Source organism: Mustela lutreola, chromosome 10 (assembly GCF_030435805.1).
Source record: "Mustela lutreola isolate mMusLut2 chromosome 10, mMusLut2.pri, whole genome shotgun sequence".
NCBI lineage: Eukaryota > Metazoa > Chordata > Mammalia > Carnivora > Mustelidae > Mustela > Mustela lutreola.
The window spans coordinates 78,882,542-78,906,262 of NC_081299.1; the positions used below are offsets into that span (position 1 = coordinate 78,882,542).

A 23,721-nucleotide genomic window follows, 5' to 3' on the forward strand; every position below is an offset into this window, starting at 1 on the left:
AAAGAGACTGTAATAAAATTTAGGGGCTCTTTCATTTTTTATTGCTTCCAAATTAAAGCATGTACTCTCTCTCTAAAGGAAAAAACAAAACAAAAAACAAAAAAAGAAAAGGGGTGCCTGGGTGGCTCAGTCAGGTAAGTATCCGACTGTTGATTTCCACTCAGGTCATGATTTCAGGGTCATAAGACGGAGCCCCACATCTGGCTCCACGCTGGGCCTAGAGCCTGCTAAAGATGCTCTCTCTCCCTCTTCCTCAACTCCTCTCCCATTCCCTCTCTCTCTCTCATGAATGAATGTATAAAGCATGTGCTCATGTAATACAAAGGTTCATTAGAATGGCAGTGGGTGATTCATCATTATTACCAGACAGAACCTCAAAACAAACTCTCTCAATCATATGGGAACATGCCAGAAATATCACTACTAAGCAATGTTGTCCTGAACATTGTATAGAAGAAAAATTTCTCTCCCTTCCCCCAATCTATTTTTCTTTTTTAAAGAACACAGCAAACTACACAGTCAAATGGTGCAAAATTTCTTTATAAGGTTAGTCACCAAATAGGACTTGCTGAAATGAGTGAATTAGTGATTTCTATAATCAGAGAAAATGTACAATGAATTATACGATGTATTATAATTAGCTTGGTGGATAAAAGAAGAAAGCAAACTGGAAAAAATAGATCCTTCCAAGCACATCTAATTAGGGTTAGTTGGTGGCTGCCCTCAGTTTCAGAGAAAGCTGCCTTTAAACAAAGAAGAGCAGAACACTGTTCTCAGTGCTTACAACTTCCACAAGTTAACCTTGGCTTCCCAGGATACACACTCCCCCCCACCATATTTCCTTCTCCACGTTTCAAAAGCCTACTTTTTAAAAGGCTATTATGCATTTCACTGGAATCAAGCTCTAAATAATGGATGTGACTATGGAAATATGATACTCTTATTAAAACCTGAACATAAGAAACTTAAATTCAAATTATAAATCAATGTATGATGTATAGAATTAATTCCAGTTTTGGCTCCTCGCTTCCTGGAAGCTTAAATAAATCAAGCTTGGGACGCCTGGGTGGCTCAGTGGGTTAAGCCTCTGCGTTCAGCTCAGGTCATGATCTCAGGGTCCTGGGATCGAGTCCCGCATCGGGCTCTCTGCTCAGCAGGGAGCCTGCTTCCCTCTCTCTCTCTGCCTGCCTCTCCATCTACTTGTGATTTCTCTCTGTCAAATAAATAAATAAAATCTTAAAAAATAAATAAATAAATAAATAAATAAATCAAGCTTTATGCCCATTAACCTTACAACAATGCCTTTTTTTTTTTTTTTAAAGATTTTATTTATTTACTTGACAGAGAGAGATCACAAGTAGACAGAGAGGCAGGCAGAGAGAAAGAGAGGGAAGCAGGCTCCCTGGTGAGCAGAGAGCCCAATGCAGGCCTCGATCCCAGGACCCTGAGATCATGACCTGAGCCGAAGGCAGCGGCTTAATCCACTGAGCCACCCAGGCGCCCACAACAATGCCTTTTAATAAAAATTATATCTGTTGGTTAGAGAAAACATCTCAGGTAAATAATAGTAATGTTCTATAGTGATTTCCAATGTTGAAATTATGAGAAATATACTTGATTACTCAATTAGACCAATTCACACATAGCACATAATTTATATGAAATATATATTTGATTTGATCAACATTCTAAGTTTGTTTTTAAAACTTACTATAAAAAGACAAAAGAGGAAGATATGCTTATTTACGGGCAGCCAAATGGCCCAACAACCAAGGCTGTGGTTCAGTGGCTACTACTGCATGGTCCTGGGAATTCTCATATATAATGTTGGTCAGCAAATTGCTCTTTGGAATGAAAGATGATGAAAGCACTAAAGCAAGCATGGTTTGTAATTAAAAGGAGAAAGATGCTCCTCGAGAGCCTATCCAAATCCTTTCTATTTTCTAAGGCCTACAGAAACTCTATGTTCTCTATAAAGCCTCTCTCTGCTATTCTACCCACAGTGATCTCTGTGATCACTGAAGCCTTCTTTTTTTACATTTGCATAGTACAACTATTTCTGGTATAAACAAAGAAACCATTTTAATCTGATCAATGGTCTTTGGATGTATCAATTTAGCTATGCTTCAGTCCTCAGTTAACAAAGCAAACAATAATCTAGGTGTTGCTGTGAAGGTTTTTGTAGATATAATTGAAGTGCATAATCAATTGGCCTTTTCTGTAAGCATTTTATTTATTTATTTGACAGAGAGTGAGAGAGAGAGAGAGAAAACACAAGCAGGGGGAGCGGCAGGCAGAGGAGCGGGAGAAGCAAGCTCCTTGCTGAGCAGGGAGCCTGATGCGGGACTCAATCCCAGAATCCTGAGATCATGACCTGAGCCAAAGGCAGATGCTTAACCAACTGCACCACCCAGGTGCCCCCATGATCAACTGACTTTAATGAGAGATGATCCTAGATAATCTGGGTGGGCCTGGTTCAATTAGTTGAAGGGACTTTTTAAAAGAATTACTGAGGCTCCCATGATGAAGAAGAAGAAATGCTGTCTGTGGACAGCAGCTACAGTCCATGCCCAAGAGGTCTGGCCTGTCCCTGACAGCACTCCTTATGGATTTTGGCCTCATCTAGCCAGCCCCCGTAACTGGGTAAGCCAACTCCTCGCAGTAAATCTCTTTTTTAAAACTTTCGATATAACTGACATATAACATTATCTTAGTCTAAGGTGTACAACAATTTTTTTTTGGTAGGCAGCAAAGCAAGGTTTACTGAGCGATAGCAAAGTGATAGTACAAAGCTCCCAAGGAGGAGGGAAGCTGAAGGGGCTGCCCTACAATACAGTATTGTTAACTGTAGTCACCTTGCTATATGTTATATCTTCATGACTTACTTATTTTATAACTGGAAGTTTGTTCCTCTGGATACTCTTTACCCACTTTGTCTCCCCTGCTGTCTGATGCCTCTGGCAAACACCGATCTGTTTTCTGTATCTATGAGCTTGTTCTCCTGTTATTGTTGTTGTTTTACTTTTTAGATTGCACATATAAGTGAGATCACACAATATTTGTTTTTCTGACTTATTTGACTGAGCATAATGCCTTCGAGGTCCATCCATGTTTTTAACAAATAACAGTAAATAAAAACTTAAATAATAAATCTCTTAATATAGGGGCGCCTGGGTGGCTCAGTGGTTAAGCCGCTGCCTTCGGCTCAGGTCATGATCTCAGGGTCCTGGGATCGAGTCCCGCATCGGGCTCTCTGCTCGGCAGGGAGCCTGCTTCCTCCTCTCTCTCTCTGCCTGCCTCTCTACCTACTTGTGATTTCTCTCTGTCAAATAAATAAATAAAATCTTTAAAAAAAAAAATAAAAAAATAAAAATAAAATCTCTTAATATATACTTCTTATGGGCTCTGCTTCTTGGCTTGAACCTTGACTAATACAACTTAAACTGTCTAGATAATGTTCTGTGTATGTCTTATCTTCTCAGGTCAGACTCAAAGGCATATGCTTGGCAAAATTATAATAATGATGATTCACTGATCATTTATTTTGTGTCAAGCATAGTGTTAAGGCTTTCAGTAGACGAATTCATTTTATCCTCACAACTACCAGGTGAGACAGACAGTATTATTATTATTATTATTTTTTAAATATTTATTTATTTGAGAGGCAGAGAGAGACAATGAAAGAGAGAGAGTATGAGAGAAGAGAAGTCAGTGGGAGAAGCAGACTTCTGCTGAACAAGGAGCCCGATGTGGGACTCGATCCCGGGACTCCAGGATCATGACCTGAGCCGAAGGCAGTCGCTTAACCGACTGAGCCACCCAGGCGCCCCAGAGACAGACAGTATTATTAACCCCCATTTCACACAGGCTAAGACAGAGTTATCCAGCTAGGGAATGGAAAGCTAGGGCTCAAACATGAAGTTCCATTATTCCAGTGCTTCTGCTCTTACCCACCACAATAGCTATGACCTCGCCTGCAAATGGAGAGGGGGGAGGAAAGACAGAGGTATACAGACAAGAAATGCTATGTAGGACAAGACAGACCAGGATTCTTAAACACAAGTGAACTGCTTATCACACTCTGTTGATCACCTATGACATCTAACTCCTACACAGTGATTTAGCTTGGAGGTAATGCTCGGAATGGGACAGTCATAGCAATCTTCTAGGGAAATTTCTGAATTACAATGTTATAGTTACAGCAACATCAACATTAAGGTACTTGCCCTGGGCCAAATAGAATCAAGTCAAAGAACCTTCTTTATATTCAATAGATATGTCAGGTACCATTCAGTGAAGAAAGCCATCGTCACTGGTTCAATTCTCCTTTATCTCCATAAAATCCATGATGTAGGTGAGGCAAGCAGGGATAGTTTCCCTACATGTACAGTGGACTTAACAGAAGTCAATGAAATGAAGTCACTTACTCAAACTCAAGAAGTACATCACAAGAAAGGGTAAGTCTTGTGCTTTGAGTCCAGCCTAGTAATTTTTCCAATAGACTAACATAATATGGTTGAGCTGCTTATTATCAAGAAGTTCTCCTTACTTGATGAATTGTACCTTCAATATCCAAGGTCTTAAAATATACATGATATGACTAAAGTAACGAAACAGATTTTTATAAAATTCATGAAACCAACCATATTTTCTAACCTCCCCTCTCTAACTCCCCTCTTTGGGCATTTACTCACTATTCTTTCTCCTTAAAGGTTTTTTTCCAGATATTCATACAATTGCTTCCTTCCCATCAGGTTCAAATTCAAAATGCCATCTTCTCAGGGAAGGCGTTCCCAGCCACTGTGGTTAAGGTAGCATGCCCTAGCCATTGTCTACAAAATATTGCTATTATTACATCCTTTGTTATTATGCTTCTTAGTCCCTGAAGTCATTTGTTTATTTGTTTTTGTTTTTATTATACATATTCCACTACAAGAATTTAAGCTCCTGGGGTGCCTGGGTGCCTCAATGGGTTAAAGCCTCTGCCTTTGGCTCAGGTCATAGTCCCGGGGTCCTGGGATTGAGCCCCGCACTGAGCTCTCTGCTCAGCAGGAAGCCTGCTTCCTCCTCTCTCTCTGTCTGTCTCTCTGCCTACCTGTGATCTCTGTCTGTCAAATAAATAAAATCTTAAAAAAATAAAAAAAGAATGTAAGCTCCTTAAGACATGGACTCTGCATATCTTGCCTACCATTATATCACCAGCATCTAGAATAATGACTGACATGTTGAAGTGTAGTAGGTGTTCAAAAAATACTTGTTGACTGATACTTCTTCTAAAATTCTTCTAAAATATTTCTTACATCATTACTATGTGATAGTAGTTATCTTAAAAATAAGTATTAGGGGCGCCTGGGTGGCTCAGTGGGTTAAGCCTCTGCCTTCAGCTCAGGTCATGATCTCAGGGATCGAGCCCCACATCAGGCTCTCTGCTCGGCAGGGAGCCTGTTTCCCTTCCTCTCTCTCTCTGCCTGCCTCTCTGCCTACTTGTGATCTCTGTCTGTCAAATAAATAAATAAAATCTTTAAAAAAAATAAGTATTAAATGATTAAAGATAGGAAAAAAAGAATTAGAAAAAAGTTAAAAGTCAAACTGCCAACTTACAAAGGAAAGGAAAGAACCCACATTGTTAAACTTAAGCAAGAAATATTTGTAGGGCCTCTTTGGGATCTTCTGTATTTCTTTACAATCTTCCTTAGTTCATAAAGATGAAATTGAGGATTCTGATGTAAATCTGTTCAGTTTATACACAGGATACTAAAAATCCTTTGGCAAGCACATTTTTGCTAAATGTGGTTTTGAGATAATGCAGTTTTATATTTTTATATCCAAACTGAAAATCAGCCATCTTATTATATGCTCTGGTTCAGTTCAGTCCACTTAAATAGGAGAATAGTCTATGCAGTAATATAGACGGAGAAAGAAAATCAGTTTAGAATCTACATTTCATAACAGGAATTACCAGAACCAAAAAAAGTATGTGTGGATATTGCCAACATTTGTGAAAAGGCCAGACAATTACTTAGACAGACACTGTAAAACTAAAACATAGGAGAACCAAATTTTAAAAAGTATTACATTTCACACCAGTAAGAGCTAATTTGCACTTTATTTTTTTTCAGATTTTATTTATTTATTTGAGAGAGAAACAGAAATCACAAGTAGGCAGAGAGGCAGGAAGAGAAAGAGAGAGGAAAGCCGACTCTGAACAGGGAATTTGATGTGGGGCTTGATCCCAGGACCCCAAGATCATGACCTGAGCCAAAGGCAGAGGCTTAACCCACTGAATCACCCAGGTACCGCTGATTTAGACTTTAAAAGGAGGTATAGTTTGTGTAATATAAAACTTACATGAATATATATAGCTTTGGTTTTTCCTTTAAACATCCCCCTTTTTTATAATTTGCATGAATTTTTTCCTATTCTTTTACTTTCAATCCATTTGCATCTTTATATTTTAAATGTGTCTCTTGTAACTATAATACAGTTTTTTAAAAATTTTAGTACAGGGGCGCCTGGGTGGCTCAATGGGTTAAGGCCTCTGCTTTTGGCTCAGGTCATGATCCCAGGGTCCTGGCATCGAGTCCCACATCGGGCTCTCTGCCCTGTGGGGAGCCTGCTTCCTCCTCTCTCTCTCTGCCTGCCTCTCTGCCTACTTGTGATCTCTGTCAAATAAATAAATAAAATAAAATAAAATAATTTTAGTACAATCTGACAATCTTTGCCTTTTAACTGAACCATTTGGTCCATTTACATTTAATGTAATTACCAACAGATTTGGGTAGAAATATACTACAGCCAATGCCAAGGTAAGTCAGCCATATCTTGTCTAGAACTGGGGCACTTTTTCCCTCAGCTGTTGGGCATGTAAGTAGTCAAGAGCTGACAGCTGAATTTTTCTTTGGGACTTGTCCTCAGTCCTAGAATACAGCTTTACCTAAAGTCATGTCTCCTTAAGAGAGGGTGGAAGAGGATAGAAAACTGTATCCAATGACTGGCCAGTGACAGGGTATAAATGCCTGGACATTTCCAAGGCTACCTCCAGTTCCAAAGTCCCAGTAGAATCAACTGAGGTCTTTGTTACCACTGTACTGCAGTTTAACTTCTCTGGTTTATCCTGTTTCCTCACTTCCCCACAGATATTAATCTTAATTAATAATTAATATTAAAGCCCATCCCAATAAATATCCTGCAGGCAAATCTCAGTCTCTGAGTATGTTTCCCAGGGAATTCAATTTGAGACACATATTGTCTTGTTATGTATTTTTATTTCTATTGCTTATATGTTCCTTTTTCTTTACTTTCTTGCCTTCTTTAGGACTGAATATTCTTTTATTATTCCATTTTTCCTTATTAGTTTGGAGATGATATATTCTTTATCTATTCCAGAATACATCCTAGAAATAACAATAGGCATATTTCAGTCAACAAAGTCTAAAGTCAATTGAGGAACATTTTATTAATTACTTGATATGAATAGACTAGTTGATATTAACTGGTTGATACTTTTACCTTACTCAGCTATATGATAAGAATCTTAAACATTTTGGGGGGTACCTGGGTGGCTCAGTGAGTTAAGCCTCTGCCTTCGGCTCAGGTCATGATCTCAGGGTCCTGGGATCGAGTCCCGTATCAGGCTCTCTGCTTAGCAGGAAGCCTGCTTCTCTCTCTCTCTATCCCCCTGCTTCTCTGCCTACTGGTGATCTCCCTGTCAAATAAATGAAATCTAAAAAAAAAAAATCTTAAACATTTAATTTATTTTTTCTTTTCTCTCTTTTTAAAATATTTTATTTATTTATTTGACAGACAGAGATCACAAGTAAGCAGAGGCAGTCAGAAAGAGAGGGGGTAGCAGGCTCCCCGGTGAGCAGAGAGCCCGATGCAGGGCTTGATCCCAGGACCCCAGGATCATGACCTGAGCTGAAGGCAGAGGCTTTAACCCACTGAGCCACCCAGGCGCCCCAAGAATCTTAAACATTTTAACACCTTTTACCATTCTCCCAATTTCTATGTAATTGTTATTGTGTGTACCTCATATAAATGGAACTATACAATATTTGTCATTTATCGTCTGGCTTATATCATTTAGCACTGTGTTTTTGAGGTTCATTCATATTGTAGAATGCATCAGAATTTCATTCTTTTTAAAGGCTGAGTAATATTACATATATTTTGTTAATGCATTCATCTGTTAATGGATGTTAGAGTTGTTTCCATCATTTGGCTGTTGTGAATAATGCTACTATGAACACTGGTATGCAAATATTTGCTTGAGTCCCTGCTTTCAAGTCTTCTGGGTATATACTTAGAAGCACAATTGCTGGATCATATGGTAATTCCCTATTTAACTTTTTAAGGAACTACCATATTGTAAATTCCTAATTCTTCTTAATACGTTTCAATTCAATTTTCAATAATTTCAATTAAATAAAATCCATTGTTTTATTTAATTTCTTTACCTTTGTTCCTATTTACTTGAACCCAAACACATTTTATTTTATTTTAATTTTATTTTTTAAACACAGTTATTTTTAAATCCTTTTTGGATGACTCCAATATCTGGATCATCTGTGGATCTGATTCTACCGTCCATGTTTATCTCTTGGTTTTTGATCATGTCACCTTGTCTTTTGCCATGTCCTCTGGTTTTTCACACAGTGCCTCCAGAGAGTGTTTCCCTTCCCTTGAGTAGACAGATAGAATGGTAGCTGATCACCAACCAGGGACTGTGCTGCATGGAGGCTGGGCTGCAGCTCTGGTAAAGTTTAAGCTATTTTTGGCTGATCTCCATTTCAAGAGCATAGCCCTCTAGGGTTTTTAATAGAGAGCCTGGGAATTCACTGGGGTGTCCCCCCATTGGCAGGTTCATAACTCTAGGCTGTATCTTGTGTGACTGCCAAAATGTCTGCTCTGCTTTTCAAAGGCTTTCCGATGAGATGTTTAGCCTCCCATTCTGCAAAACCCTAGGATTTGGCAAATATCCCAACAGGATAACTGGCTGTATGCTTTAGGCTCCTTTACTTTTCTACAAAAGCTTGCTAATTTCTTGTCCCCGACAGCAGCTCTCTCCCAGTATACAGTCCTGTTTCTCAGACCTCTGCTCAATGCCCAGTATCAGCAACAACCCTGAGGGAAAAAGAGGCTCCAAAAGTCAGCTCACATCTTTGAGGTCCCTTTAGTTCACCTTTACTGTTGGGGTTCTGCTCTTTAGGGTGTCAACTGACAGCATGGTGTACCAAGGTCCTACTCTTGGTAGGACCTGAACTAGATTTTGATCTTCTTAGCCCCATAAAACTCTATGTTAGATCATATACCCCAGACAAACGAAGTCACCAAATCTAGGCTCACCTTTCTCAAACCATATCCTCTCCCAGATCTTGACCAAGTAATTCCTCACAAGGTATCTTGTCAGCTCTTTGAAGCTTTAATGTATACTTTAGAAATATTTTTTCTGCTTGCTTTCTACTTCTAAACACAAAATTCCTATTAAATATTAGTACTATCTTGGTACTACTGATCTTAATATTACCAGTTTTAGTTAAGTTTTAAGAACATAAATCCCAAATACAGAGAAACTAAAATTTTTTTAAAGCCAGCCTCAGGGGAAAGATATGTTTTAGGCTCAGAAAATGTTTTCATTATTTTCAAATTTTAGTAAGATAACCATTAAATTATGCTAGAATTATTATTATGTTAGAATTATCAAATTATGCTAGAATTCTGCTTCTATTTCTTATAAAGTGAAATTATTAGAAAAATCATGAAAAATATTTCAATAATAAAATATTAAAAATAATAAAATAAAAAATAACTTCACAAGTATAACTCATTTGTAACAGAATATTCACCATCATATGCCTTATAATTTGAATATTATTGTATTAATACACAATAAAAGCATACCTATTTCATTTTATTTTAATCTCTTTTTACAGTATTTCTAACATTCCAGATGATGCTAATAGGTCTTCCTGGGAGTTGTGGTGGGATGAAGTTTTTTCCTAATCAAATATATTTGCTTTTTCTGGAGATGCACAGTACATATTAATATATTAAGTATCTTGGGAAGTCCTCAGTAAAGTCACCTATTTATCTTTGTTTAACCTGCTGTTTTCAAATATATCTGATGGCAGAAAGCTTTTATCCATGGGATACTTTTTAATGTATCCCAAGAAACCTAGTTTGAGAAAAATGCCCTCGAAAAAGAGAAAATAGACATTTCAAATAGTTTTGGTTATTTTAGGTTATTATTATTATTATTATTTTTAAAGATGTTATTTATTTATTTGACAGAGATCACAAGTAGGTAGAGAGGCAGACAGAGTGAGAGGGGTAAGCAGGCTCCCCGCTGAGCAGAGAGCCTGATGTGGGGCTTGATCCCAGGACCCTGGGATCATGACCTGAGCTGAAGGCAGAGGCTTTGACCCACTGAGCAACCCAAAACACCCCTATTTTATGTTATTATAATTGATTATATAACCCCTGCTTCTTTCTTCTTAATTGAAGGTAAGCAGGTGAGTTTTGTGGGTTTTTTTCCCTAGTTTATTAAACTATAATTTTGTTAGTCTTTTTTTTTTTAAGATTTTATTTATTTTATTTGACAGAGATTACAAGTAGGCAGAGAGGCAGGCAGAGAAAGAGAGGAGGAAGCAGGCTCCCTGCTGAGCAAAGAGCCTGATGCAGGGCTCGATCCCAGGACCTTGGGATCATGACCTGAGCTGAAGGCAGAGGCTTTAACCCACTGAGCCACCCAGGCGCCCCTTGTTAGTCTTTTCTGACATAGTGTAGCAGAAAGAGTCTGAGCTTTATATAGAAGCAGAATTAGGACCAAGTTCTGGCTCCATTATCAACAAGCAAATTCTCTGTCTTAGTCATATATACATATTATATATATTTAATTAAAGCACAGTTGACATACAATGTTACATTAATTTCAGGTGTACATATTTGTTTATTTGTAAAATGGGCTTGGGGGACTTTCATAGTATTATTTCAAGTGTTTCTGACCAGTATGCAGTACACTGTCTCTGGCCCAGAGGTTTCTATCTTAAAATCCTTCCAGGATCTGGGGGTGCCCGGGTGGCTCAGTCAGTTAAGTGTCCACCTTTAGCTCAGGCCAAAATCTTGCAGTCCTGAGATCCAGTACTGCGTCAGCCTCCCTGCTCAGCGGGGAGCCAGCTTCTCCCCCTGCCTGCTGCTTCTCCCCATCCTTGCTCTCTCTCTCTCTCAAATAAATAAATCTTAAAAAAAAAAATTCCTTAATGATCTGGGACGGCCAATTGAAATGGACATATAAGACTGACGCCTCTGAACTTGATTTGGGACTCATCTTTACTAATTCATTTCCCTGCTTATTAGACCAGTAATTCCTCCCTTGCCTACTTATGAGGCTGTAATGCTCCTGGGGAATAATTTTTTATCTTAATTGAGAATGCCTAGAGTTAAGCTGATATTCATTTCCTTAGAACTTTGGAAAGCTTCAGGTCTCCCTGTCTTATGTTCCTATAACACTTGCTATTGTAATCATTATCCTACCTTACTGTATTCATTTTCTTCCCTCCTGGGCTCTAAGTTCCTATGGTCCTGACAGCCTGTTCCCAGTTATATGCACATACCTAGCATCAATGGCCTAAGTGAAGAGTAACTACTTAATAACTATAGAATCTTTAATAAATTATAATAATTGGGACCCCAACAATCATCATTATCAAAAATACATTTCTTAGATGCAATGGTTTAATATTATCTATATCAGAAGATATTAGAAGAAAATAAGGAGCTAAATTTACAGATCCTCAAATGTATAACCAATAATCACTTAGAAATCTTAGACTGATAGAGGTCTTAGACTGATAGAGCAATTTTCCTGAGATGTGTCCAATCATTAGGATAGAAAATAAATACTAAATATATACTATATTTTTTAGGTCCTTTTTTGATATTTGAGAATGACTCCATTTATTCAGAAGATGTGTTCCAGTAAGATTGCCTGTAAATAATAGTTTCATACACGAAACATTTAAAAACTCATCTGATGTGAGTAAACTAAATTATTATATGTATTTTTTTTTAAATCCCTGTCTGTAGTGAGGATGCTCTCACACAAATCTAGTATTATATATTTAGAGATCCGAAATGTAGGTTTTTCAAGATGTGGAACACTCCTACTAACTTGGCCACATCAAAAAGCTACAAAGTTCAATACAACTCTAAGGTCGAATTAACTTTTACTTTTTGAAAACAATTATTACTAAGTATATAAGATGTAAATATAAGATATTATTAATATAGTTTTTCTACATACTAGGAAATCAAGAATACTTACTATTATTTTCTTACAGTCCTTCCCTCTGCATAGTTCTGTATAGGTAGAGTACTGCACATATATAATCCAGCTTCCAACAAAAACCGCCAACCAGGAAAAGAAAAGATATTTCATCCGCACATATGAAAAGCGAGCCTGTGAGCAAAAGAGCAAATAACAATCATTCATTCAGCACCAAGTCAGCATTCACTGTCCTAGAACATGATTCCCCCCCTCCCCTTCTTGCAAGAACTCAATATATATTCTAGGCTTTCACACACCAATTCTCCTAGAACAAAGTGTACTTTCACAGAGTCCAAACAGCACTGGTTTCAGAAAAGAAGCTCCTTGGTCCTGCCAAGGGGAAAGGGAACAGAATACTCTTTAAAATGTATAACCTTTCAAATACCACCAGCATCGAAAGCTACTTAGGAAGCACGAGCACGTGTACCACGCTACCCCGGGCACTTTGTGAGATCAGATAAAGAGAGACACGATTCCTACATACTATGAGCTTACAGGAGACGATTTCCAGTAAGAATCTTCAAGTTCTTCATGGATAATCAGCATAAAAATAATTTTGTTTTAAAGAAATAAGAACGGAGAATTTGGCTATTTGTTTAATGTCTCATAGGGAAGCCAACTGCTCATTCCTATTTCTCGGTCTATGCACCAAGGCTTTCTGTTCCTTCCATTCAACCAAATGCTTCACCTAATAGGTACTCTGGAAGCTTGAGGAGAATGTTGTTACAGCTATTAAAGGAAAAATGACTGGAAAAGAAGGGATAGGATATATAAAGAATAACCTTCTCTTTGCATGTCAGCTTGGAAAGCTACACAATGGGATCCTCTTTGCATTGTTGTGCTCCCAGTTCTCTGCTATCTAATTACAACTTGGGCCGGTTACTTACTGTCTTTTCTCCGCCCATCAACAACATATCAAAGTTTAATCTTCGAAAGTGTCAGTTGGTCAAGATAATTGGACATTTATTTTTTGAGTCTGGATCTCCAAGGGTCTGGTTTTATAAATGGTAAATTTGGAGGCTATGGAGATTAAGTGAACAGAATAAATTATAGATATGTAAACAAACAATGAAAAGCTACTTTTGCTTTTAAAATCACGAGCCAGTTTCTCACACTGGGTAACAGTAGGATACTGTGAGCCCTGCAAGCATGCAAAGAAAGCAGAGAGAGATGAAAGGGACCTAAGTGCACCTGCAGAAGACAATGAGTGCAAAGGAAAATACTGAATTCTGTTGGCCCTTTTTGCGATTTAGATATCCGTCTTTGTGAGATTAACAGATGGTGAATTCCAGTACCAAAAAGCTTGAGTACAACGAATTCACAGTGAAGTGACAGGTTTTCGAGCTTTAGTATTAAAATATAAAAAAATCCCTTTAATGCAAACTCTTTTTGTATAGCTCTAGACAAATCCAGTAAAAGAAAATTCGTGCAGAATTCTGAATTAAATCACATAAGTGACAATGGGGTGCACACTGAAGGGTTTGTTTGACAGACATTTAAGATCACTTGACCCTACTAACGGGGTCTAGTCATCAGACAAAAATTGGTATGTACCAGTATTATGAAGCTTAAATATGATTAGATGACAGAATGCCTATAGAACATAAGCACATTGTGAGGCACATGGAAAAGACCCAACAAACGTTAGCTGAATCCGTTTGCATGGCACTGAACAAAAAAGCCAAGGATGCTGTCACTGTGATTTGGCCACCACCTTCTTCTTGGACTTGCAAAAAGAAAACTGAATCTGAATCTGATTAAGTCTTCAGCTCCAACTACCAGTTTACAGGAAATACAGGAGATGGGGAAATACAAGTGATACCTCAGTAAGTGACACTATTGGGATAAAATCAGCAAACTCCAGGCTATGGAAAACATTGCGAAACAAACAACCCAGTTTTCCAACAACAGAAATGATATGGGAGAAAAGAAGGAGAAGATGGAGAAAGCTGAAAACGAAAAAATATTTAATAAATATATAAAATAATCACAATCTGTGGATCTTTTTTGAGTCCTGATTCCAATGAAAAACTTAAAAAAATAGATATTTATGAGACAACTGAAAATTTGAAGACAGGACACCTGATGTCACTAAGAAATTGTTTCAATTTTTTAGGCATGATAATGTAATTTTTTAAAGAAAAGAGCCCTGATATTTTAGAGACAGATATTGAAATATTTATAAATAAAGTGATATATTTGTAATTTGCTTCAAAACAACAGAGAAAGGAAAAATAGGTGGGGTATGTTTGAAGCAAGATTGGCCATGAGTTGACAATTTTCAAGATGGGTGATGGGGGCATGCCTTCTTTTGTGTATGTTTTTCTCTACTGATGTAAAATTTTTTATATTATACAATAAGGCATACTTTGACACCAAGACACCTCCTTCCCATACATTCATTCAGCTGCTATTTATTGGTTGCTCTATCATTGTTATTGCCTTTTGCTAGGCATTTTACCACCATCTCCAGTTACTGGGGCGCTTGGGTGGTTCAGTCAGTTAAGCGACCAATTCTTTTCTTTTTTTTTTTTTTTTTTAAGATTTTATGTATTTATTTGACAGAGGGAAATCACAAGTAGATGGAGAGGCAGGCAGAGAGAGAGAGGGAAGCAGGCTCCCTGCTGAGCAGAGAGCCCGATGCGGGACTCGATCCCAGGACCCTGAGATCATGACCCAAGCCGAAGGCAGCGGCTTAACCCACTGAGCCACCCAGGTGCCCCAAGCGACCAATTCTTGATTTCCACTCAGGGACTTGAGATCAAACTGTGTGGGGCTCTGCACTCGGCATGGAGCCTGCTTAAGTTTCTTTCTCTCCCTCTTCCTCTGCCCCTCCCACCAATCCCCCACCCCCACCAATGCTCACACTTGAGCTGTCTCTAAGATAAAACAAAACAAAAAAATCTCCAGTGGCAAGAACAAATTATATATCTACCGTACAATGGTCCAATAGTTCAGAGGGTCACCTGAAGGACCACAGCATAGCATGATTTTACTTTTACTTATGTTACAATCTAACATAAACATAGGAATTTTTTGAAGCAAGGTTTTGTTTTTGTTTTTAAGATTTCATTTATTTATTTATTTGAGAGAGAGAGAGAGAGAGAAAGAACTTGAGACCATGCATGGGGCTGAGGAGCTGAGGGGGAGGGAGAGGAAGAGGGAAAGAATCCCAAGCAGACTCCATGCTGAGCCAGGAGCGGGATGTAGGGATGGATGTGAAGCTTGATCTCCATAGTGACCTGAGCTGAAACCAAGAGTCGGAGGCTTAACTGACTGAGCCACCCAGGTGCCCCTTGAGGCAGGGCTTTAAAACAAGATTAGCTCAATTCATTTTAAAAAGAATCAGGGAAGACATACTATTTCCTTTTTCCTCTTGCTGCCCTGCTCTACAGCAGGTATATGTGACAGAGAACAGGAAAACAACACAGACCTAGTGAGTAGGGTTTTGCCCAGCATCCAGGCTGGTCCTATCTTACCTTCTTCTCGACACTACCTCAAGGAGTCTCGTGATATTAACTGCCCTCTATCAATAATTTTCCTTCAGGTTTTTGTATACATGTTTAGTAAAGCTACCATAAAATGCTTTCAAATACATATGAAGCTTAACACATGTAGGCAGCTAAGGCTTTTGTATATTTCTCTCTCCTGCATATTCAATTTAATAAAATTTGAAATCATTTTGTTTCTCTCTCTCTCTCAAATAGCTACATTTTTAAATTTTCTCTGGCATATGTTTAAACTGAAAAACACCCTGTGAACTGGCTTGCCTGCTGAGTGCTTGTCATGATACCGAATGCCAAAAATTTTGGAAGGGAAGTTAGATTAATAGTGTTACCAGCAGGGCACTGGGCATCACCTGTTGTAGTCATAATGACAAAAGGAGTAAGGTATTTTTATTCCAGCACTCCATGGAAAATCACTGTGATCTGGGGGTAACACAAAATCGTTACAAGGACCTTCATGTGTCCTCTAATATCTGCAGATCCTGCTGCTTCACATTTTAGAATAATGATTGAAGAAAAACAGCCACAAATGACATCTCTGGCTATTAACTAATTTTATTTCCCTGTGTTGTAATCACTAAAATGTTTCCAGTGGTCTGTTCTGTACCAATTACCTAGACAACCCAGTCTTAGATTAAGAAATGAACTTACTGCTTCTGATCTTTTTATTTATGCTGAACTATCCAAAATACTGCCTAGCCGCTTTTCTGTTCTGATTTTGTGCCCAGCTACTAATGGTACATTGCTTTATTTCCAATTTTACTCCTGAAAAACTGATAAGAATTTTAGTAAATATACTATGGCAGTGACTCCCAACTGGAATTACTTTTGGCCCTTGGGAGACACCTGGCAATGATGTCTGGTGACACTGTTTCATGACAGGGGAGTGCCACGTTATCTTGGTGGGTAGAAGCCAGAGATGATGTTAATATCTGACAATGCACAGGAGAGCCTCCCACAATAAGGAGTTATCTAACCCAAATGTCAGTAGTGGTACGAGTGAGAAATTTTGCATTACAGTTACATTATAAAATGAAACAAAAAATGGAAAGAATCAAAATTGTATTACGTTCTTATTTTACATTCAGTTAGTCCTTAGGGCACCAACTACTACTAATTAGAAAAATTTAATATCTGCCTGGAAAAATAACAGTTAGAAACAGTTCTTTATGACTAGAGTAAATGAGTAGTAGTATATTAGAGAAAAATCATGAAAAATGGCAAATCTACAAATAATGAAACAAACTTTCTCTACCAATTCCACTCTAAAGAATGGTGATGATTTTTCTTTTCTATATTGTTTGATCTCATTGCGATAACTTTTTATTTCAAAAGAAATTTGAACACCTTTGATCTTATTTTAATAATTTTACACTAAGTTTTAAAAACAGGTATAAAGAGGCAACGCATAAAAATTAAAGGCTACTTCCATTGCTTATCTTTTTCATACTCAACATATTCTGGAAACATATAAAGCACATGGACCCATTTAATTTACTGCTATTCCCTACACAGATTCTTTTTTTTTTTTTTTTAAAGATTTATTTATTTATTTATTTGACAGAGAGAGATCACAGTAGGAGAGAGGAAGAGAAGAGATCACAGAGAGAGGAAGGGAAGCAGGCCCCCTGCTGAGCAGAGAGCCCGATGTGGGACTCGATCCCAGGACCCCGAGATCATGACCTGAGCCCGAAGGCAGCAGCTCAACCCACTGAGCCACCCAGGCGCCCCCCCTACACAGATTCTTAATTTTGAGAGGTAGGGAAAAAATATCATATTTTTACTTTTACCCACAAATATTTCAGTTAACATATTCAGTGGACTTGAACATCAGAAAACATAACAAATTGAAAAGGTTATGACTTGCACAAACTCAAATATAATCATTTTATCATTCATCATGCTAAAGAAAAAGCTGAGATGTGTGTTTGTCTTTTTACTCAAGTTTTTCAATTACCAGTTACTCTAAAATAATCTTTAAAACATTTTTTCCCTTATTGCTATATTGACAACATTGTAGCTAGCTAACTTCTACTGCATATTTAGGACTAATCTAGCTGAGAAAACTAGAGTAAAAATTATGGATAAATTTCCCCAGATATAACTCTTACCCTTTTCTTTAAATACATTCTATTTACAGTGACAGTACTTTTGAAAATAGTGCTAGCTATAATAAACAGAAATATGAAGAAACTATTTAATAGGGTAAATATTTACTGTATACCACAACACATGCAGATAAACAGATCCTCTACCTTTATTAAATAGGGTAAATATTTACTGTATACCACAACACATGCAGATAAACAGATCCTCTACCTTTATTAAAAGGGTATCTCACTACTAGCTGGAGGGCTATTGGGAAGCCATTAAGAAGAATGGATAAAGAAGGGGCGCCTGGGTGGCTCAGTGGGTTAAGCTTCTGCCTTCAACTCAGGTCATGATCTCAGGGTCCTGGGATCAAGCCCCGCATTGGGCTCTGTGTTCGGCAGGGAGCCTGCTTTCCCCTCTTTCTCTGCCTGCCTCTCTGCCTACTTGTGATCCCTCTCTCTGTCAAATAAATTTAAAAGAAAAGAAAAGAAAAAAAAGAATGGATAAAGAAGATATGGTCCATATATACAATGGAATATTACGCCTCCGTCAGAAAAGATGAATACCAACTTTTTTATCAACATGGACAGGACTAGAAAAGGTTATGCTGAGTGAAATAAGTCAAGCAGAGAGAGTCAATTATCACATGGTTTCACTTACTTGTGGAGCATGAGGAATAACACAGAGGACACTGGGAGATGGAGAGGAGAAGTGAGTTGGGGGAAATCGGAGGGGGAGATGGGTGAGTCTGGTGGTGGGTATTAAGGAGGGCACGTATTGCCTGGAGCACTGGGTGTGGTGCACAAACAATGAATTTTGAAACACTGAAAATAAAATAAAATAAAATGGAAAAAAAAAAAAAGAAAAAAATGTCTAAATGTACCAAATGTAAACTATCCTAGTGTTAACTTTCACAAACATCAAAAGGCGGCTATGATATTGAAATTAACATTACACACACACACACACACACACACACAAACCTTTTATGTCATTCCAAACAAGGAAAACTCTGGGTTTTTTTAAGTTAAAAATACTGAAAAGAAAGGTTCTAAAAATGTCCATGCTCCCCAGCTTGTCTTGAGCATGAAAATGCTTATTTTTATGACAAAACTTTTAGAGAATTCCTTGTGATACAACAATATTAGTCTACTGGTCAGAGGTTTGGTTTTTTTGTTTCTTTGTTTTAGCATTTTTCATCTTTCTAAGAGGTGAATTTTCACATTCACAGGAAGAATCCTAGTTGTTCCTTGACCTAAATTCTAAAGGTTTTATTTGCATGCACATATTCTGTGTTTTGATTTTCTTGTAGAAACAAAATTCCAGTACGAAGTGAATAATTTTCACATTTTCTCTGAATACTGATTCATATTTTTTATCTTAGGGGCTGACAGCATCAAAAACACAAGAACACCTGGGGAATTAATTGCATGGGGTGATCCTTAAGTCTGTGGCTAGTTTCAATGGTACATTACTATTTCAAAGAAGTGTCAAAGTATGGGAAAATATTCGTGATACAGTAAGTGAAAAAAATCAGTTTTCAAAAACAACATGTATGGTATGTTCCCAATTCTGCTTTTTAAAAAAGAGAAAAAGTCACCAATAGACTCCAGAAACTGCAAGGAAATAAACCAGAGTAGTTATCAAGGGTAGTTATCTCAAAATGTCAGGAGTGGTGGGATCATGAATGATTTTTATTTTTCTTCTCTGTTATACAGATTTATGTATAATAAATATATTACTTTTTAAATTAGAAAAAAAAAACTCTACATATTTATACATAGGTGCTTAGCACACCAATTTAAAAATATATCAAAAGGATCTACAAGTCTCCTGACTGCTCCTTATGAGCAGGAAGACAGCTAGCATTGTACAAAGCATGTGTTAAGGAAGTGTAGCCTCGATTAGCACTCTACACACAAGGAATATTAGCATTTGCAACAGCAAATGAACTCAGTCATGGGTTCTTCAACATACCAAGGCAGAAAGACAGGTTAAGAAAGCCAAGTGTTCCCATTTTCTATTGCTTTATAACATATTATCCCATAATTTAGTGGCTTACAGCAAGAATTTACATCTCTTATGGCTCTGAGGGTTGACTGACTCAGCTAGTCAGTTTTCTCAAGTTTTTCCTGCATTTGTGATTAGGACTGAAGGCACGTGAAGGAGGACTGACGTGGTTGGATATGTCCAGTCCTCAGCTGGAATGGCTTCATGTGGCCAGCTGGACTTCTTCAGGGCCTGGAGCTCATGGTAGTCAGGCCTCTTACATGATGGCTGACTAACCCTAGAGCAAGTGTTCCCAGAGACCAAGATGGAAGTGGCCTCATTTCTGCCCCACTTCTCATGGTATCACAGGGCCCGATCAGATTGAATATAAGGGGTATTCCAAAGGGAATGAATACCAAGCCCCAGGGGTCACCTCTGGAGACTAGTTACCTCTGCAGGGCAGAATCAGGAAAGAAGAGTCTATGGGTGAGGAGAAAAGCAATATGGAGGTCTCAGCCCAAAGTCAGAAGAGAGACAATTTTTTTGACCATCTGATTAAGGGTTCTTCTTTCTTCCTTAGTGGGGAAGAATTGGAAATTGCAGTTAAAATCCATTAATAGTATGTTTAGTTGTATATATTTATATTTAAAGTGACTGAATATAGTTCTCATTCCCTATCATGAACTCAAAAACTACTGACAAATCTTTAGCTTATATATGCAAATCCCAAGTTAAAGAACTACTGGACATATGGTTATAGATAAGTTTCTATATAGGATTCAAATTACCTTTTTACTTCAGTTAAGATTCTGGCACCTAGAATGGGAAAATCAGATGTCTGTTCTCCCCTTTTAGTAAGCCTACTGGGCCTACTGGGTATAGAATTTACTGAAATATACAGTAGTCACAAACAAATCTTACATGGGAATGCTACTGGGCATTTAAATTCACTAACAATTCACTTACTAAAAATAAATTTTAGCTAGGTTTTACTGAAACCTGAAGAGTAAAAAGCACTGTCCCTTTCAAGTTCAGATTCTGAAACACATTCTAGAGCAAAGTTTATTTGGAATAAGTATTTCTAAGGTTGTACAACTCAATTTTTTTTTAAGATTTTATTTATTCACTTGAAAAAGAGAGAAAGAGAGAAAGTGCACGAGTGCGTACACAGGCACGAGCTAGAAGAGGACCCGAGGCAAAAGGAGAAGCAGACTTCCCAGCCGAGCAAAAAGCCCAATGTGGGGCTCAATCCCAGGAGCCTGAGATCATGACCTGAGCAGAGAAGGCAGATGCTTAACTGACTGAGCCACACAGGCGCCACCCCATACAATCCAATTTTTAACACAGTTTAGAATCTTGGATTCTTTCGAGAATCCAGAGGCTAACTGATTACAATTTAGATGAAAGTTGATTATTGTAAAGCGTTCTTTAAAAGAAATCAATTTTAGTTAATATTTTGTGATACTGATGAACTGTCGGGTTCTCTAGCTTTCCTTCCCAGTATTTATTTTATGGGACTTCTAGGCACAGTGGCAATTAACTATTGAAACCTAACCTCCCTTTGATACATGAGAAAAGTGTTTGTGTATATTCGAACACTGGGGTGGCCAGGGAAGGGGTGTTGTTGTTCACCTCTGTACAACAACATTCTGCCTTTTATCACTGAAAGGACTGTGGCTGCTAGGGGAATGTGGTTTGAAAGGAGCTACTGTTCTTAAGACCTGAGAGACGGTGTGGGGATTCTTTTCCCATTGGTTGGTATCCTGCCACAGTTTTCTAGGAGCCCTAGCACAGAACAACTTTTCTTGAAGTTAAAAATAGAACAGCTTAGAAAGTGTTCACATAGTCCATTCTAATCAGACATCTCTGAGGGTAAACTCCTAAATTGTTAAGCAATTAAAATGTAACTGACATATAAAATAGAAACCACATCAGAGTTTGAAGAGTCCTTAATGGAACTAGATTCTATTTTTTTGTCATCAAAGTACATTAAAACCAGAAAACAGTATAGGCCTGGTATAGGGAAAAAAAAATGGACAGTAAAAAAATTATGTAATTCCAGTTATAAGTAAGTTGTAGGGAGGTACTTCATGGTGAATATAGTTAATAACACTGTATTGTATATCTGAAAGTTGCTAAGAAAAGATTGTAAAAGTTCTTATCATAAGATGGGGATTAAGGACTATACTTGGCGTGATGAACACGGGGAGATGTACGGAATTGCTGAATCACTACATTTACACTTGAAACTAATATAACATGGTATGTTAACTCTATTGGAGTTTAAAATAAAATTTAAAAATTAATTAAAAGTTCTTTTTTTTTTAACATTTTATGTATTTATTTCACAGAGAGAGAAAGAGATCACAAATAGGCAGAGAGGCAGGCAGAGCTAGGGGGAAGCAGGCTCCCTGCTGAGCAGAGAGCCAGATGTGGGACTTGATCCCAGGACCCTGAGATCATGACCTGAGCCGAAGGCAGAGGCTTTAACCTATTGAGCCACCCAGGCACCCCAGAAATTAATTAAAAGTTCTTATCATACGAAAAAAGTTGTAGCTAGGTATATATATTTTGCAATATATACATATATTAAATCATTATGTTGGACACCTAAAACTGATACCATGTTACACATCAACTATATATTGAAAAAAAAGAAAGAAAGAAAAAAGTAAGTAAGTGATCCAGTTTGGTGTATTCCTTACCTAACTGTTTTCTAGTATGTATAAAAACACACATCTTTTAAGAAAAATAAAGTTGGGGTCTTATGTTAAATATCATTTCTCTTTTTTCCTCCCACTTAACATAATGCAAACATGTACCTAAGCCATTAAATAGTCTTTATATTTTATTTTATTTTTTTATTTGACAGAGATCACAAGTAGGCAGAGAGGCAGGCAGAGAGAGAGCAGGAAGCAGGCTCCCGGCTGAGCAGAGAGCCCAATGCGGGGCCCGATCCCAGGACCCTGAGACAATGACCCGAAACAAAGGCAGAGGCTTTAACCCACTGAGCCACCCAGGCACCCCTAGTCCTTATATTTTAAACATATGAAATTTAAGTGAATGTATAACAAATTTATTTATTTAACCCTATCTCTATTGATGGTTATTTTTGTTATTTTGTTATTTCCAACATTGCGTTGTAATAATAGTAATAACAATACTATTACTGAGAACCAGTATTTATTAGTCTTACTCTCCCAGGACTGTTATAAGCAATTTCTACACATTAATTTCCTTAATCTCCATAATAACTCTATGGCCCAGGGTGATAAATTGGTTATGGGTGAAAAAACCGTGGCCCTTGAGCCAAATCCTATCAGCCCCCTGGTTTCATAAATACCGCTTTATGATAACACAGCCACCCCCTGCACGGATTTCCTGTCTACAGCTGCTTTCCTGCTTCAACAGCACAGTTGCGTGGCTGCAACAGAGACTATATGGCCAGCAAAGTCAGAAATATTTACTATCTGGCTCTTTATAGAAACAGTATGTCAACCCTTGATGCAAATATTCATTCCCTCCCTCTGCCCCACTTTGCCTGCCTCACTGATATTGGGCTTGGCCCTGTAACTTGCTTTGGCCAATGTTTGTTGGTAGAGGCCATACAAAGAAAAGCATATAATTGGACTTGCCTTCTTATATTTCAGACACCGCCAGGAGAAGGCCAGTCTTGGGTAGGCCACTGGTCCCAGGAGAGGAAGCGATACCGCAGCTCCCCTGAACCCCAACCATGGCCTGGTATGGGGCACAGCCCAGAAAAGCGGAACACCAGCTGATCTGCAGATGTGTGACTCATCAGACGTCACT

At 37.9% G+C, this 23,721-nt stretch overlaps 1 protein-coding gene across 2 annotated transcripts in view; it reads right to left on the bottom strand.

Moving 5' to 3' along the window:
* DIPK1A (divergent protein kinase domain 1A) overlaps nucleotides 1–23,721 on the bottom strand; it is a 124,444-nt gene that overhangs the window by 20,800 nt on the left and 79,923 nt on the right. For both annotated transcript variants that reach the window (XM_059138066.1, XM_059138065.1), the window contains exon 2: nucleotides 12,323–12,457. In XM_059138066.1, coding sequence (XP_058994049.1) covers nucleotides 12,323–12,457 — 135 coding nt within the window. The remainder of the gene's footprint in view (nucleotides 1–12,322; nucleotides 12,458–23,721) is intronic.